The sequence below is a fragment of the Pantherophis guttatus genome, chromosome 3 (assembly GCF_059756535.1).
Source record: "Pantherophis guttatus breed Tessera chromosome 3, ASM5975653v1, whole genome shotgun sequence".
NCBI lineage: Eukaryota > Metazoa > Chordata > Lepidosauria > Squamata > Colubridae > Pantherophis > Pantherophis guttatus.
Window position 1 is genome coordinate 65,879,775 of NC_142065.1, and position 17,532 is coordinate 65,897,306.

Below are 17,532 nucleotides of genomic sequence, written 5' to 3' on the forward strand. Positions count from 1 at the left end.
TAATGAAATGTCTGTGGATCTCCCCGTCAAATTCACACATTAGTAGTTGAGAATATAGATACAGGTAACAACAAAGAAACCCAGGGCTGAGCTTAACGACAGAATGAGCATAGGGTAGTAGCAAATCAGCACCTTATATTTAAAATATACATATTTTTGGATGTGTATAGAATATTTTACTGTCCTGAATGTATATTAAGTGTAAACTAACACTAAATAGCTGCAACAGCCAAAATGCCAATTTCCCCCCATGTTTCTATGCAATGTACCTATTTAATATAATAAAATATTTTTCCCAAAACAAACAAACCAAAAACAAAATGTCTCATAGATACAGAGCAGCTTAACTAAATGTAGCTATATTTGGTTAAGGTACCTGAGAGAGCTATGAAATGGAATTTCAGGCTTGTCACAGCTAATGGGAATTATTTAAAAAGAGGTTGTGCAAATATATTGGTGGGAAACTACTACAGTTCTGCCTTTGCATTTAAATGCCAAAGCAAAACATCAGGAGGAAAGAAATCCCTTTTTTGTATCAGGAGGCATGGGCACTCAGGGATGCTTATGGTGAGATGTATAGTACAATACATTGGTACAATAAGCTCAGAGAAAAGAATTTCTCAACAAAATTCCAAGAATGAGATAGATATTCCAAAGCATATTTCGAGAGCACATTTTTCCAGAAACTGGGTGTTAGTATTTGATATGTTCTAATGCAACAATATCACAAAAGAGTAACAAGTGGTTGTATTATTACTGATTCACATCCATGATTTGAGCATAAGATAATGGTGACTGGATTGAACAGATCACACACACAGAGACTTAAGCTAGTCAAGGGGTGAGCAATACATGAGTCTCTGTTGTACTACGTTTCCTACCAACCCTGAGTATGGGCCATGGCATGGAAGTCACCTGTAAGGGCATACAGTAACTGAAAGTGTGTTTTGTTTCATGCATGGTTGGAAGTCCAATGAGACCATTTGGGGTGGATTGTGGTCCAGATGAACTGAAGCCAGGAGCTCTTGATTGTTCCATCTTTCATCCGAGGAAAATCCTCAGTGAGTCTCCATGGGCAAAGAAGGCTTTGCTAGTGCATCTTGCCACTTTTTCCTTCTCTTCCACATGGTCTCTATACCAACCCCTCTAATTCAACTCACCCTCTTGTCAATTTTCCCAATACTTTTGCTGTAGTAATTGCAACCTTTGATTAGCAGGTGCAGGGGTGCCATGAAGACTGCCATCTTTCCTGCTCCTCTCCTTCAGCTAGGACATCCCAGGTAATATTTTCTTTCTACCTTCTTCTGCATCAATTGGCTGACTTGGTTATGTCCTGGGATGCAAGCTGATGATGCCATTTCACCCTATTCCTTCAGCACTGGCTGACCAAAGCTTCTTATCAGCATGTCTGAGGGGAGCCTTTGGCCCATGGCTTCCAAACTGCATTCTGCCCAAGAACCCTTGATACCCACTGAAAGTTCAAGGCCATTCAAATTGCTTCAAATTAGATGACATTCTTGCTTTGGCGAATTAGATGGCATCCGGCGGCCTGAATTACTATTACTTTATGGCTATATAACATAAGAATCAGAATTGTTCAACTGTCTGCAAATTCTATGCTCCCTTTGCCCTTTAACCAAATCTGCACTCATTTTTAGGATTACAAAGCAACCTGTTATTGGCTCAATTTAAGATAGAGAGGATCCACTGCTAATGCCTCCAAAAGACATACCTTTTGAACCTGCCATTTGTTTCAGTTTGCTGATAAAACTATTTTGCACTTGATAGATGGACTGCAAGGCAAACATTACCATGGAGATAAGACTATTTGGAACTGGAGGAAACCTAATTGCTAGATATGTGTTTCATTAATGAGTCTGATAACCTTTTGTCCAGCAGGAGATTTTCACAAGAACACAGATAAAGTCTCTACTAATCAGTGAATCATTATAGGATATCTTGTCTTATTTCTCACTGTCTTGTGGAAAGATAGAAAAGTCATATGATGTATATAATCTTGTTTTCACACAATTCATCTTGCAAACAAAGGGAGCACAACTACACTTTCACCAGAGATATAGCTTTACAGAAACAAAAAAATTTCTGTCCAGCATATTCAAATCATGTTACTATTTTTAGAATACCTCTGTAGTCGCTGATTTTATTTCATTCCATGGATTAAATAGAAAGTAACAATTGATTATTGAATTGAATTTTCATGAAGTATATGAAAACCATCATGATTGTTTATTAGTGACTGATATATTTCTCTGTCATTTAATATGGTCCAACTCAAGTATCTAATGAACGCAGATGGTTTTCTGGATACCTTTGAGGTTGTCTTGTCAGTGATACTGTTGAAGCCTTCAGTGAATTGTTGAAATTGAAACTGCTTAGGTGGTTAAATGCTATTACTTCTAAATGTTCTTTACTGCAAAGGTAAAATTCTCCATGCCTTACTAAGATCTGGAAGTGATTAAGAAGACAAGGCTGGACAATAGTTATCCAGGACTATTGTGTCCAACTGTGATTTCTTGAGAGAGGATATATCAAACCTTCTTCCAGGCTAAAGGGATTACTCCTTCATTCCAAAAATGGACACAACTGCATCAACCCAATTTCTAGTAATCTCTCAGGCACCTTTAACTATCCAAGAAGGACCTGGAACTAACAATAAATGGCTGAGCTACTAAAGAAGAGAATTTTGTTGCAACATCAAACTCAAGTTGACTTGTGATGAATATTAGCCTTATCAAAATGTTCAATCGCTCTCTCTTTCCATCTATATCATCTATCTCTGTTTCTTTCTGTCTCTCTTTCTATCACCTTCTGGAAGAAAATCCAAGATGAAAATGGTAGTCAGATACACAAGGAATTGGTTATAAACTCCAATGAAAGCTTTTCAAGACAGCACATTATGATGCAGCATTATATTTGCAGAGAAAGAAACAGAGATGCCCAGCTTTGCATTCTTCTATTATATTCAACTTTCGTAAGAATAAGAGAAAGGAATAAACATGATTTTAAACATTTTTATTTGCAACAGTACTACATGGTGTCTTACAGAAATCAATGGAAAATCTCTAAAAATTTCTTCTGATGAATGCATTATACATAAGGGGAAAGAAGATGTTCAACGGATGTTAACAAATGGTTTTCCTCTGAGGTAAAGTTAAAGTAGATCTAGAAATGTACTGCAAAACAGTCATTTTCATCTTTCTTCTATTAAAAAATAAACACGTGAGAACGCAAAATCAAACAAATCGAAGTAGAAAGTAAACGTCTTTGCAAAGAAGGTGCCCAGTACATTATTCAATCATAGATTTCATCAGACAATTGAATGACAACAATGAATCAAAGTACATTAATAACGTAAGAATCAAGAAACAATTGGAAACAGGACAGGATGGGATGTATTCCCTGGTTTAAAGTTTAAAGTGACAAGCTTAGTGCTAGTGATGAATGGATTCCTGTAGATATATTTCCTATCTACAATACTTGTATAGTGCAGGCTTCTGTATTGTTTTTCTTCTAGATTATGGTAGAAAGGAATAATCTAACGATGGATGAGTTAAGCATGGATTGTCTTATTTCAAGAAAAGACTTGCGGTTTGTATAGAGCAAATTTCCTTATGATATCTTAATACCAGTTGTAATTCTCTCTCTCATATATATTATTTGTTATTGGAACCCAATAACAACCATCATCAATGAACTGGCTGTGAGTCCGCACCATGCTACAATATCTATAAATATTTCAAATTCTGTATGTTTGTGTTTCAATAAAAACTTAGTTTAGCAAGATTTCACTATTGACTATACAGTACATCAATATTTCAGGGTTGAAATGTCCTTTTGAATGATGTCATCTTTTTGCGTAGGTAAAAAACAAACAAAGCTAACATTTATATGTTACAAAAAGAGATACTTTTTTGCATTTTTCTTTTGATGCACATTTGCGACAGAGATGCTGACAACGACCACAACATGGATGAATATTTTGGGCTGGGAAAAGGCTTGTGCAGGCCCAGGCCATCTTCACCTTTCACAAATATATAATGATCAAGTTAAAATAAATTGATTTGTGGGTTGGATAAAAACAGGCTGGGGAAAGGGGAAATGAAGAAAAACAAGCTGACTTTAACAAAAATGTTAATTTTTATTTTGGGCACAACTACTTTCTGCTTTAATTGGACTCAAATTCTCTTTTGTTTCTCTTTCACATCACCAATCACATGTTCTGTAAAATCCACATGGAGTCTTTTATTGAAACAAGGTTGCACACCAAAAAAGTACAGAGAGGAAATGACTGGAAAAGTACATTAGATCTGCACCGATATTAAAGCCTATAATTCAACTGTTTCACACACGTTTTGATTCAGTACCTATGTTGAAAAAAACCAACTGGAAATATCAAGTTCAGTTTTAATATCACCAAATCACCAGTTTTCATCTACTCTTGTAAAATGCTTTAATAATTCAAATGCATGAAATATAACTCCAGGCTTATATAATCAAAGGAGAAAACACAAGCATATTGGTATTTTGATTTTAAAAACAAAATCTGCATAATCCTTGAAACAAGTCATCATTTGAATTATTTAACTCTTCTTTTTTAGTGCTAAACCACTAAAGTTCAATATATTGTAATCTGCATAGGAACATCAGGAAAACATATTTGACCTGTATAACAATTCTCTGTAGGGCAAAAATATATAGATTCTTTATGCAAATCATGTGCGAAGAATAGAAACCAAACACTGCACTTTTCTTACATAAATATATTAAAAAAAACAGTTTTAAAAAACTTGCTTCTGTAGTGTGTAAACAGCTTTTATTAAATTAGGAAATGGGTATGAAATGTGATTTTTCTCCAAAAAATGTAAAGTATGTGATAAGAGTTGCATTATAAAAGCAAGATTGTATGATTATGGGTTCTCCATCAACCTAGCTAGTTTCAGGCAACAAAAATGTAGTTGGGAAATGCACTTCAGCTTTATCCCACTAACTATAAGCATGTGAAAACAAAACCAAACAAACGTGATACAAGAACCACAAAATGGGGGTTTCCACGCTTCCGAAACACCATCATTTACTACCTTCCCTACAGTGTGATGTCATGGTGGGGGAAAAAAAAAACTCCTAACATTTATATTTACAAAACAAAAGAAAACCTGGCAATTTTCATTCGGACTCTTTAAAGCCATTTCCCCTTAAACACTGAAAGAGTTTTAACAGTTAAGATTTTTATTTTTAAATTTCAAGTTATAAAATAAAAATCCCATTTGAATTTTTCCGATGTACAAAAAGTGATAAAGATGAACCATTGGATCGCAGAATAAGTTCATTATTTCAAAATTCATGCCATCTCCATCCTGTTATTATTAAAGTCCAACCCAATCAAATCCAGATGTAGAAGTATTTGGCAAACAGTTTTTTTTCTCTTCAAAAATGGCACAGAGAGAAGAAAAAAACACTTGTCTGCATAGCATCACAGCAGCAAGGTATCAAAGAAATAAAAAATATCCTTTACTGATCTTTGTTTTAAGAGTTCCCTAGGAAATAACGCACAGTTTGTTTTTCCATCAAAAGATCTGATGTCCTTCTCTACTCATAGCAGTAGTATTCAAAACAGAAAAAGCAGCATTTTCATCTCTTCTTTGATGTATGGAAAATTAAAAGGTCCATTTGGCAACATTTTCAATCAAAACTGATGATTGGTGGAATGGGATTCCATGACTTCAAGTTAAGAATTATTTTCACAGGAGGCATTCTGCTGCTAGTGTCTGTCACCAGTTTTTAAGTAATTGGGGGGGGGGAATGAAACACTTGAATACTTCCTTCATATATGCTGTTGTAGGCTGGTATACTGGGTGAAAATACAGAAGGAACAGTTTTTGATGGCCATAAAAAAGTTACCATATCTTTAAATGTGCAGTTGTGTCGCTCAATAACTGGTGACCAGGATGTGTTTGCTTTCTCTGTGTTTCTGTATTATAAAAACAACGAGTTGTCATCTAATAGCTTTGGATCACCTACTTTCATTATATGGAGTCCTAGAAACAACAAAAGGTAAAAAGAAGAAAAGGTGTTTGGGTAGTTCAAAGTTGTAGGAATGCAGATGACATTCCCCCGCCCTAGGAAAGTAGGATTTTGAAAAATAAGGGAAAAAACAAAAAAGCAATGTTCTGCCAAACAGCGTTGGCAAAACATCTTGTTTGTTGAATTAATCCAGTGATATGATTATCCTTGATTAGCTGAGATAACTAAATAATATTAGTAAGAGTAGTAGGAGCCAAAGGCCTGTCAAGACTGGCGTTTTCATTTGAGACTTGAAGTGCCACGAGTGTGGGTCAATGCTATTTCTTAGGTCTTAGGTCTGTTGATCTGGGCATAGAGTGGTTCTCTTTCCTAAAAACAATAAAAAGAAAGGAAAAAAATGAATAGAGATATTTCTAGTCATTTGAATGTGAACAGTAGACCCACAGAACACAGCCAGAATGGGATATATAAATAAATACACACACATACACACACACACACACACTCCCATAATTTGAATTATGATAATATCCAAAAAAGATAATTTTAAGGAAAAGGAAACAATAACTCTACACTAGTGATATTTGTTAAAAAGTCAGCTGCATATGTAGAAGAAATTGTACTTTGGCTATGAAAAAAAAAGTGATTTGAATGCACAAAAATAAATTGTTTTTCTGCTCTCAGTATAATATTTAACATTTTACACTATATGGTTTCATGCTAATACATTACTGATTTAAAATTATTCCATTCAAATTTTTCCCAGGTTTGCAGTGCAAGCATGATTCATTTACTGAGTTCAGAATGATGTCCAAAACAAGAATGACACAATAAATATTTATTCATTTATGTATTTATTTAATTAATATATAGTTGGCCCATCTTATATACATAACTTTGGGAAGCTAATAATTGAAACAGAGTAAAAAAAATCAATAAAAACAGAATAAGTATCTCCTTAGAATTCCAAAATATAATATAAATTCAAAACTTTAATAATTTTAATTCTGATGTTTCCAAACTATGATAGACGAAATGCATTACAAATGTTCGCAAATATTGATTATGCAAATGTCAAGCAATGTGAAGACGGTTTAATGAACCTGGAAAGCAGCAATATGCAATTTGGTAAAATTGTTACAATAAACTAAAGTCAGTATCTCATCATCTTTGGAAGTTTAGTGCAGTGCAGAGAACATACTCTAAAGCTAGGCTTCTAGATGTATTAGATTTGAGTTTCCATAATTGCTAGAGCTTTGCTCAGTTTGGTTTATGGAAAAGTCCAATGCATGTAGAAGGTATCAAGCTTTCTAATATACAACAGTTACATTTTTTTATTCCCATCAGTTTTTAATCATTTGTTCATAGAAGCAATGATGATTCTGGAGAACTTGAAAGTTACTCACATTTTTTTAAAGATTATATCTAGCATTTGATTTTTTTTTTACCCCTGATACAATGCAAATACTTTGGGGGGGGGAGATAAATCCCATTTGCTTACTCTTTAAGAATCTCAATTAATGGTAAAATACTACTTCTCATCTTGAGTAAACATGTAGTTTGATTTTTATACTGTAATCTAAACAACCTGTGAGTAGGGAAAAGGGCAGCAAATTTTGCATTTCACACACGTTTTAAAATAAGGGACAAAATACTCTTATTAATCAGATTTTGCTTCATTAAGTAGTCTTCTACTCTTTTTTGGGATAGACTCAATTTTATCTACTAGAACAAGATTTTAGACAATGATTTGAACTTGAAAGCTCCAGGAGAATTTGATTGTGTTCCATGATAGACTAAAGGAAGGAAATGTTCACTTAAACACAATCAATCTTCTTTTACTAAAATATTGTCTCTTGATGAGGGGTCCAGAAAGTTTTCTTTTTAACTAACAGATTCGAAAACTTGAAAATAATTGGAAATCCCTGTCCTGGAACAAAGATTTTGCCATTCTCCTGCCCCCTATAAAAGAACCAATTAACTATTCTCCATGTAAACAGTTCTTGATTCGTAAGTGTGAAAATCAAGTAGGAATTGTCAAATGTTGTTGTTCAGAATGTTGATGAAGATGTTAATATATAGATGGAAATAATGTTGTAACAGAAGATGCTTGCAGTAGATCAGCATTTTGGAAAATGTTATTCAAAATCAATATTAAAAAAATTAGGAAATGAACTATAATTATGTTTGACATTTTTATCTATGTGCAAAATTAAAGTTTTCCATAAGTAAAAATTGGTAAAAAACCCCATAAAATAGAAAAACCATATTAATACTAACCAATTTGTTCAGTAGATCTGTGTTACAGTAAATGCAGATTCAGATAAGACACTGGGGGAAAATATTAAACAAAATTGAGCATGGAAAATTATTCCAGAATATCAGTTGATTTTTATGTTCAAAATTTAATATTCTTCATAGCTTTTGTATTAAACAAATTTCCTAAGGAATCTCTGCTATTATGTTCCTTGCTATTTTCCACTGTCATGTCTATTTGGCAGAAATAAGAAGCATGTCTTATTTTTTTCAAATGTTCTGTGTCCCTCTATGTTTTCCTAAGATTAAGAGCCCCCAAAGGATAATTCAAAACTTTTATATAGGTTGGCTTTCAAACTAGTGAATATATTGCATTCCGTATTATTCTACTAAGGAAATTTTACTTAAGAAACTTAAAATGATTAATGGATGTAATGTAACTGATCTGCTTATACCACTACTCTGTTAAGGTAAAGGATAAGTATACTATACAATAGATGGATTTTTGTTCCTAATGTAACAAGAATGGCAGAAAAAAAAGTATTATGAATTTGTTTGTCCATGTTTATGCAGCATATTTAGCGGAATATTCTCCTTCTGCCTGGCTAATAAAAAAGCCGAAAATAATCTGAGAAAATAAATCATCTATTTCCTGACCACCCACTCAGAAGGAAAAGCCCTGTATAAATATTTAATAGCAGATAAGGAAGCTCAAGGGAATAGCACTTCTGTCCTAAGAAAAAATCTTTTTACACTCTGTATTTTTCTAAAGAGCTTGATGCAAGAGGAACTGAGAGGTATGGCAGCTCTTTTCTATGTTTTGATGGTAAAGGGGTCTTCCTTTATGTAGTGATTAATTATGAATAGAATAGAATAACAGAGTTGGAAGAGATCTTGGAGGTCTTCTAGTCCAACCCCCTGCCTAGGCTGGAAACCCTACACCACTTCAGACAAAAGTTATCCAACATCTTCTTAAAAACTTCCAGTGTTGGAGCATTCACAACTTCTGGAGGCAAGTCATTCCACTGATTAATTGTTCTAACTGTATTTTTATAGATGCAGAAGTGGGCAGTTGGAGAGGTTGCAGAGACAGAGATGGGGCAAATGCCCTAGAACCGTTTAAAAAAAAAAAAGAGCTTCTTTTTGAAGGGAAGAAAGACTGGAGTATTTTGAAACTTTGGGACAGTATTACTTTTATGATTAACTATATTTGACCAGTACAACTCCTTTAACAGGTTGTTTACAAGACTGAGTAAAGTAAAAGACTAGGTTCGCTCCTGCAGGTGACAAGTCTCCTTTTAGTAAGAAAAAAGCAGGTCTAAAACTGTAACATCATAGATTTTATCTTTTTTCTCTGCTCAGTAGTAGTTTTAGCTGTAGCTAAATGAAAAAATATTGAGGAGAGAGGCTAATTGTGGCCTTATGTTGAAAATCTTGCCACGATCTGACACACAAAACGTGAAAATGTCTCATATTATAAAACTCTTGCTCTGGCTTAATGGATAAAAGAAAAAAAATGGCATATTTTTACGATGGCTATAAAATATGCAGAAATAATTTTAGCGGAAACAAGAAAATATTAAGCATACAATTGTTTTATAGTGTTCCATTACATCTCAATTTGAATTAGAAACTGATAATGTTATCCAAGAAGGAGCTCTTGTAATTTCAAAGCAGGTACCCAGATAATGTTCCCAGTTTTTGCTTTGAAAAATAAATCAAGGGGAAATAATTCATTTATGAGCAGATTCCAGATTTGGCTGTGAGAAGTCTTTAAAAAACATAGCTGTGATTTCAAATTGGAAAACTTTTCTCTAAGACTGTTAAGTAGAGAAGAATAAAATAATCTATGAACTGAAAATTGATAAAACACTCAGTTACTGACAAAATCCAAAGATTTTAAAGAAAAGTTTTACTGAAGAAAAAAGAATTGGAAAAAAAGAAAAGAAAAAGAAATGCTTATAACATTGAAAGTGCATGAAATCAAGGATTATCAGGTGAAAAAAGAAAGGGTCTAAACAACATCGCAAACAACAATGTGGAGCAAATCTAAAGCCAAATGGGGAATGACAGTTCATTCTAGAATATAAATAGACTTGCTATGATAGGTTGATCTAGAGCAGGGGTCTCCAACCTTGGCAACTTTAAGACGTGTGGACTTCAACTCCCAGAATTCCTCAGCCAGCTTTGTCCAAGCCAAGGTTGGAGACCCCTGTAGAGTACCCTTTCCATGAAGAGATAGTCCTTTCCTATACAGAAGGAATCAGGATCCAATAGATGTGAAGAAGTATTTCTTCCCGTATTCCTCCCTGTATTAAGGAACAAACACTTCCCTGGTATCCCTAATCACTCTCTTATTATCCATAAAAATCCAAACCTCCAAGCAAGATCTTTATTGGAGGAGAAGAAAAGCACATTGCTTTCATAATTTCACTAGTAGAAAATCCTGAGAGTGGGAATCCACTCACTAGAATGTAAAGCATTTCTGTCCTCCAAATTTACAGATTTAATATTAAAAAAAGGAAAAAAACTTTCAAAATAGATTTCTCCACTGAGATTATTTCAAAATGGAAAGACTAACGATTCCTCTTCCACATTCAGAGGCCAAAATGAAAAACAGCAAATGAATGCTTTGCTCATGGTTTTTAAGGATATTTTTGTCTGTTAATGTTGTTTAATTAATAGAGAGAGAGAGAGAAAAGGGTAATTGTTCCGATAGTTCAGTAGTGGACAAATTTAAAATCGTTCCGATAGTTCAATAGTGGACAAATTTAAAATCAGTCATGTCATGGTAGACAAAAGTAAATTAGTTCACCTGCTTGATCTCTTTGAAAGTTTATAACAATATAAAGTTAGTCATTGTTGGCATTGGCACTGTACTATTTAAAAACAGAGGAAAAATGATCAGCCTGACAGAGTTATTAATAATTGTGCAAAGCAACAAAAATGGGATAAAAATGTTTCAGATGTGGTTGCATTTTTATCAATTTCATCAGAACATTGAAACACAAGCTGACTTGAATCATTGTTATTTTTCCTTTTTTCCCCCTCCTGTCAATCCTGAACGGCTGTGGTCTTTAATAAATAAAGTTCAAGGATAAAGTTCAAGAATATGCTGGTCAGGATAGCCTAGTGTACTCCGTTATTGTGACTGGTGAAACACATTAGCAATGTGTTAACATTCTTAAATCTGGAAATCACTATACTTTATGCACTAAAAATAATTCCTTTATTTTTACAGATTTGCTTCAGATGTCTTATACAGACAGAGGAATAGTAAATCACACCACGTTTAATCTTGTTCAATTCACCATGTATGAAGTATATATATTTTAATATGGCAATAGCAGAACTGAAATCAGATGGGTATGTTCAGCATTCACAAGCACTGCACCTTTCATTCGGACAAAACACATGCCAGTATAAAAATAGACACAGTCATTTTTAAAACGGTCTATCAACATGCAAAGTGAGCCATTAATGATTACAACAAATGTCACCTTAAATTTGGTAATGGAAAATGTATAACTAAACAATAGTTGGGAATGATAGCAAGACTCCTGCATGAATTAACAGCCTATATATATCAATAACAATTTTGAATCAAAACTGTTAGTAAATTTTTCAAGAGATTATTGATAAGCTATGGAGTGGAAAGCCATATTTCAATTTTGATTATGTCGTTTTAACCAACAGTTGATAAATGTATAGAATATTTATAACTCATCATGAATACCAGAAATTGGAGATTGACACTAACAAATGCATGATTTCCTCCCTGGTTAATGGTCACAATCTCCAGTTTCACTTTAATACGTATTTCCCTTTCTATTATACTGTAATTTCAAAAGCCAGTATTTTTACATCACCTGCAAATGGAATTATGGTGTGAGAAGTAGTGAAGTGAGAAAAAAAATGAAATTCTGCACATGTAGCATCCAAGAAAATGAAGACAGGCAATAGTGAAAAAGTATGGCTGAAAAGTAAGTGAGTGAAAGAGACAGAGAGAAGGACAGATACCTACCCCAACCTGCGCTATCTAGCTATCGCCCTGTGGACTTACAGTATCACCAATAGGTTCACCAAATGGATCACTGTTGGATGAGGCCTGAGATCCATCAGGCTAGAATATAAGAACATAACACCTTTTTTTTTCAACAGCAGAAAGGAAAACAACATCAGAGGTTATTTTCATGCCATCAATGCATTTCGTCAAAGTTTACCCACTGTGGTTTGAAAGGCCAAAATGAATTGAATACCCATGACCCTGATTTTATGGGATTATTCAGTCCTCATGATCGTATTGCTAGGGAAATGTGCACTATTTTTTTTAAGGAATGGATGGGGAAAACCTATCTCAGCCCTTGAGAATCAGAATCATGATCAAAACTTCCCCCAGGGAAATCCCTCCCCAAATGTAGAAAGTCAGTGGGAATTTTTTTTTTAAAAAAAGAAACTTCTAAAAAAAGAAAGAAACTGCCATCCTGAATATAAAACCAATTTACAAGTAACATTTTAGTTCAGTCCATGTTTGTGGATAACACTAGTATTGTAAATATTGTGAAGTAAAACCACTCAAGGCAGATGGCTTATTAAGGGAAATTTAATTTGTAGACATAAAAACAATTCTTTAAAGAAATGTATTTTTGAACAGAGTCACTCTGTTGTTTTGTTATTCTGATTTATTACATTATTTTATATAAACATAATATATATTTTCAAATCATCTTCCAATTTTTTGTACAATTTTATGATGTTAAATTAGTTTGTAATGATATGTACCCCCTTTTCCTGAGCATTATTTTTTTCAACTTTAATACATTCTTATTGAATGCAAATTAGGTATGGCTTCCAACTAATTCCTTCCCTTGTTCAAGCACAGAAGGAGGAGTATTAAGAGAAGTATTAAGCCATAGAGGTCACCCAAAGGCTCTCTCTGTGCAATTGAAATACTTCATTTTGCATTCAAATCCTACTTCCTTTTCTATTTAAGAAAACTGTGATAAGGTCTAGGTAGTGCTACAGATTTTAAATTTGGCTCAATAGATAGAGCTGACAGATAATCTGGATTGCAGTACAAAGGAAGACACAAAAAAATGACAGCCATTTGATAATAGGAAAGATATACGATTTTTGCTGCAAACCAGTGGTCACCCAGATTTATACAAGCCAGATCTCATAACCCAACTTAGACAAGAATGAACTAAAAATGTCACCATACCTTTAAGTGGAAGGGTACAATGTTTTGCACACTTCTTAAATTGCCTATGACTTTTTGGTCCTTACAATGGTACCTCAGTACTCGATTGCTTCAAAACCTGTTGAATTTGGTGCTCAATGCATTTTGATGTAAAAATGTTGTCCCAGTATTCATTGTTTGTTTGGCACGCTGTGATAGGAAGAGGTGGATGGCCATGGACAATGGACAGGAAATCAGCCATGTCAGGAAGGTTGTTGAAAAAGAAAGCAAGCAGGGGATAGCTGTAGAGCCGTAGATGGCTAGGAAGTTGGCCATGCTGGAAGATCATTGACATAGCTAAAAGGACAGACAGGAATTCCTTCCTCGTTGGAAAAAGGATCATGTGGTAAGTCATGGTTTGTTTGGTACTTCTTTTTAGTACTTGTTGCACCTCCTAGAACCAATTAATGATGAATACTGAGGTAGCACTGTATATCTTTTTGTCTTTACCAGTTAGGACCCATACATTTAAAGGGACTCTATATCCTTTCATATTACCCTCTTTCAATACTTCTTGAATCCTATCTCTTTTAAGAGGTAGCAAGAGAATTGAACCAAGAAGATCCAGTTTAATAGAAACCAATAAAAAGAAGAAACACCTCAATAAACTGTATAAACTGACATTTTGTAGATGTAAATGTCAAGCTATGGTGCACTGCCTTTAATTCTTCTTTTCTTTTAATTCTTCTATAATACACACACCACTCTGGTGAGTCTGGTGTAACAACTGAGGCAAGAAAAGTTGTAAAATGGGGCAAAACTCACTTAACAAATGTCTCGCTTAGCAACATAAATTTTGGGCTAAATTGTGGTCGTAAGTCCAGGACTGCCTATATAAGACTGGTGTATTTAATTAGTACACATCAGGGCTGATCAGAAAGCTGTACACCATACTCCACAAATGTTATTAGTGGTGAATAACCAAGAGAATAGCGAAAGAACTTTAAGTGGCAGAGGTGGGAGAGGGAAAGGAAGTGGGAAAGTTAAACAATTTCTCTACATATAAACATGCATATTTCTCTTAAAATTTAAAAGTACAAATCTATGGATCATGTTAACGGTTCAGCCGAAATAAATAAGTGAATATATCAATAAACGGGAGCTGGGTTACTTACTGCTTCTTGCTCTTCACTTTTGCTTGGACTTTCGAAGCCCTCTTCAAAGAGGTCATCTGCAGCAGCGTCACTGGTATGAGATGCCGAGGATTTAGATGGAGAACTCTGTCTAGGAGCAGGAGTTGGGGCTAACAAAACCAATCAATCAAACAAATAAATAACAAAAATTAGTGCTGTGGATTCTAAATGTCGTTTGGTAACCTGCTTGAACTGTTGTGAGAAAAATGGGGTGATCTGTGAACTTGGGTGATCCTGTGTGATGAAACATATGTGGCTATGACAAGTTGGCTTAATTAAAAGTTAAGATTCTCCTTAATAAAGTGCTTAGAGACCACTCACTTAAATACTTTAAAACAAATAGGATTTAAAATGTGACCTTAATTTTATTGCTTCAGCAAAAATCATTCATGCTTCAATCTTCATTTGACAAGTCCGTTGACAAAGAACTGACAGTATATAACTGAGGGGAGGGAGGGAAGCATACCAGGTTGCTGCACCCCAGTTTGATTCTAACAGGTTTAAAAAGTACAATATATATTATTTTAGTATTTACAGTCTTCTACACATCTTCAATATTACTGCTGTTGTTGCTGATACCAACACTGATTGAGATATCTCTATAATTAGGGTAATGATATGCAATTATATATCTCTACCTCTAGTCAGACAGATGATGCTGTGGCGGTGCTGGCTGAGTGCCTGGAGACTGTAAGGGTCTGGATGGAGAAGGAACTGGCTTCAATGAATCCTGGCAAGATGGAGTAGCTTTGGGTTTATGTACCCCAGGCCCAGATCATATTTCATCTTCAACACTGGATGGGGTGGCACTTTCCTGGACCGAGTTGATGTGCAATTTGGAGGCTCTCCAAGATTCATGATTCCTGTTTACGCAGGAGTTGGCTAGAGGGATCTTTGCATAGATTTGTCTGATGTTCTAATTACATTCTTTCCTAGATTGTGAGTCTTTGCTCATGGTCTTTCCTGCCTTAGTCACTTTCCATTTGGATTACTTCAATGCACTCTACATGCTACCTTTGAAGGCCACCAGACCGGAATGGAGCAGCAGATACAGTGTTGGGTGCCCACAGATTTACCCACATAACACCTTTGTTGTGTGAGTTGCACTGCCTTTTGGTTTTCTTCTGGGAGGTGCTGATTATCCTTAAAACTCAAGGTCAGATTTTCTGCTGGATCACCTCTCCCTAAGGACATCTATCCATCCTACCAGATCAGATAGTATGAGCACACTCCTAGTCCCTTCCCTTAAACATTGCCACCTTATGGGAGCTAGGAAGTGTGCTGTTCCATACCTGCACTATAGAACATTCTTCACCCTGAAGTATCCTCCCAAGTTTCTGAAAAGCACTGAAAACCCGGATTTTCACCAAGCACCGAGATAGGTTGAGGTAAGTGAGAGTATTTTATAAAGAACTGTGTGTCAGAAACTTAACTTTGGTCCAGGAGCTTAATACTTATGGTTTTAATATATTTATGTGTTACGTCAGTTTATTATTGATATTGTTTTAATTAGTGATTGGAAGCCACACAGAGTTTTATATATGATGGAGAGCCATGTGTGTATTTAAAATAACTAAATAATATTGTGAAAGAAATCAAATCTAAAATCAACAATATTGCTTTCGACTATTTTGATAGGCAACTGTTGCAAGAGATGTACACATAGCACAGAATGAATATCATATTTTTCACCTGCAATTTGTCATACATGGATTGATTCACATAAAATGTTTTTGCAATAATGCTATCACAATAATCAAGTAAGGCTGGAGATTCCGAATTCAAAACCGGCAAGTTATCACTACATCAAGGATAGCTGTTATTGGAAGAGAAAAAAAGTATTGAATTGCTACTGAATACAAATCTAGTCTGGTTCTTATTCCTCTTTAATATAGCATTACATTGTTATTCAAAGTGAAATTCATGAAAGCAGAATGTACAGATTTCCATAAATCTGACATGGTTATTTGAAGTTCATGTTTTCCCACTTTCAAACAGAATGCATATGGCTCAGAAAAGAGAAACAAGGCTAGAGCAGATACTCACGTGAATTTGTTGATGGTGTTGTAGACGTCACAGGAGTCAGATTTAACTGAGAGATATCAAAGTCATCACAATCATCTGCTTCCTGTGCCATTCCAACTTTGTTAAAGTAACTGGAGAAGGCCTCTGAGGTACAACTGAGGGAAGGCTGATCTGGTTTTCGTGATGGTACTGGAGGTGCCTGAGCCATCTGGAAATCTTTAAACATTTCTTTTCCAGCTTGCTGCCTTGGGCTATCTGTCTGTGGACTTGATCTAGTGGAATCACTGGTAGGTGGAACAGTAGCAGTGGGAACAATGGTACCTTGAAACATGGCTGCTTGTAAAGGCAAAACAGTTTGTGTTGGCATGAAGGCAGCGGGCTGAAACTGACCAGCTACAGATGGCCATGGTTGCTGGGTGGGAGGAAACATCCCAGGTTGTCCCCATGCAATTGACTGTCCTCCTTGCATCACCTGAGCAACTGGAGGCTGAGCACCCATGGCCAATTGTTGTTGAACAAGTGGTTGCTGTCCCCAGAAGGAAGGCAGGACAGCTCCCATTGCAACATAACCTTTGGAAAGAAAAATGAGAGTGGGCAGTGAGGACAATTGCAGATCAGGAATGGCAAAAAACAGAGCAACGGAAACAAAACACAGATTGATCAGATACCCCTTCAGCAGTGACTTCATGTGCTTCACAGATATACTACTACTAGACTGATGAACAAAATTAGAAGAAGGATCAAATCAGAAGAAGGAGGGCCTTCTCTGTGGGAGCACCCGCCCTCTGGAACGAGCTACCTCCCGGAATACGGCTGATTCCGGATCTCCGCACTTTC

At 35.2% G+C, this 17,532-nt stretch overlaps 1 protein-coding gene across 28 annotated transcripts in view; it reads right to left on the minus strand.

Moving 5' to 3' along the window:
• Positions 1-3,018: 3,018 nt before the first annotated feature.
• Positions 3,019-17,532, minus strand: part of DAB1 (DAB adaptor protein 1) — a 728,003-nt gene continuing 713,489 nt past the window's right edge. For 14 of the 28 annotated variants that reach the window (XM_087889766.1, XM_087889767.1, XM_087889770.1 and 11 more), the window contains 3 exons: positions 16,717-17,265; positions 14,653-14,780; positions 3,019-6,411 (listed from right to left, as the gene is read on the minus strand). In XM_087889766.1, the coding sequence (XP_087745892.1) occupies positions 6,367-6,411; positions 14,653-14,780; positions 16,717-17,265 (722 nt within the window). In that variant the 3' untranslated portion in view covers positions 3,019-6,366. Of the gene's footprint in view, positions 6,412-8,322; positions 8,374-12,322; positions 12,422-14,652; positions 14,781-16,716; positions 17,266-17,532 lie in introns of all 28 variants that reach the window. The other 14 variants (XM_034415187.3, XM_034415186.3, XM_087889759.1 and 11 more) reach the window with 3 other exon arrangements.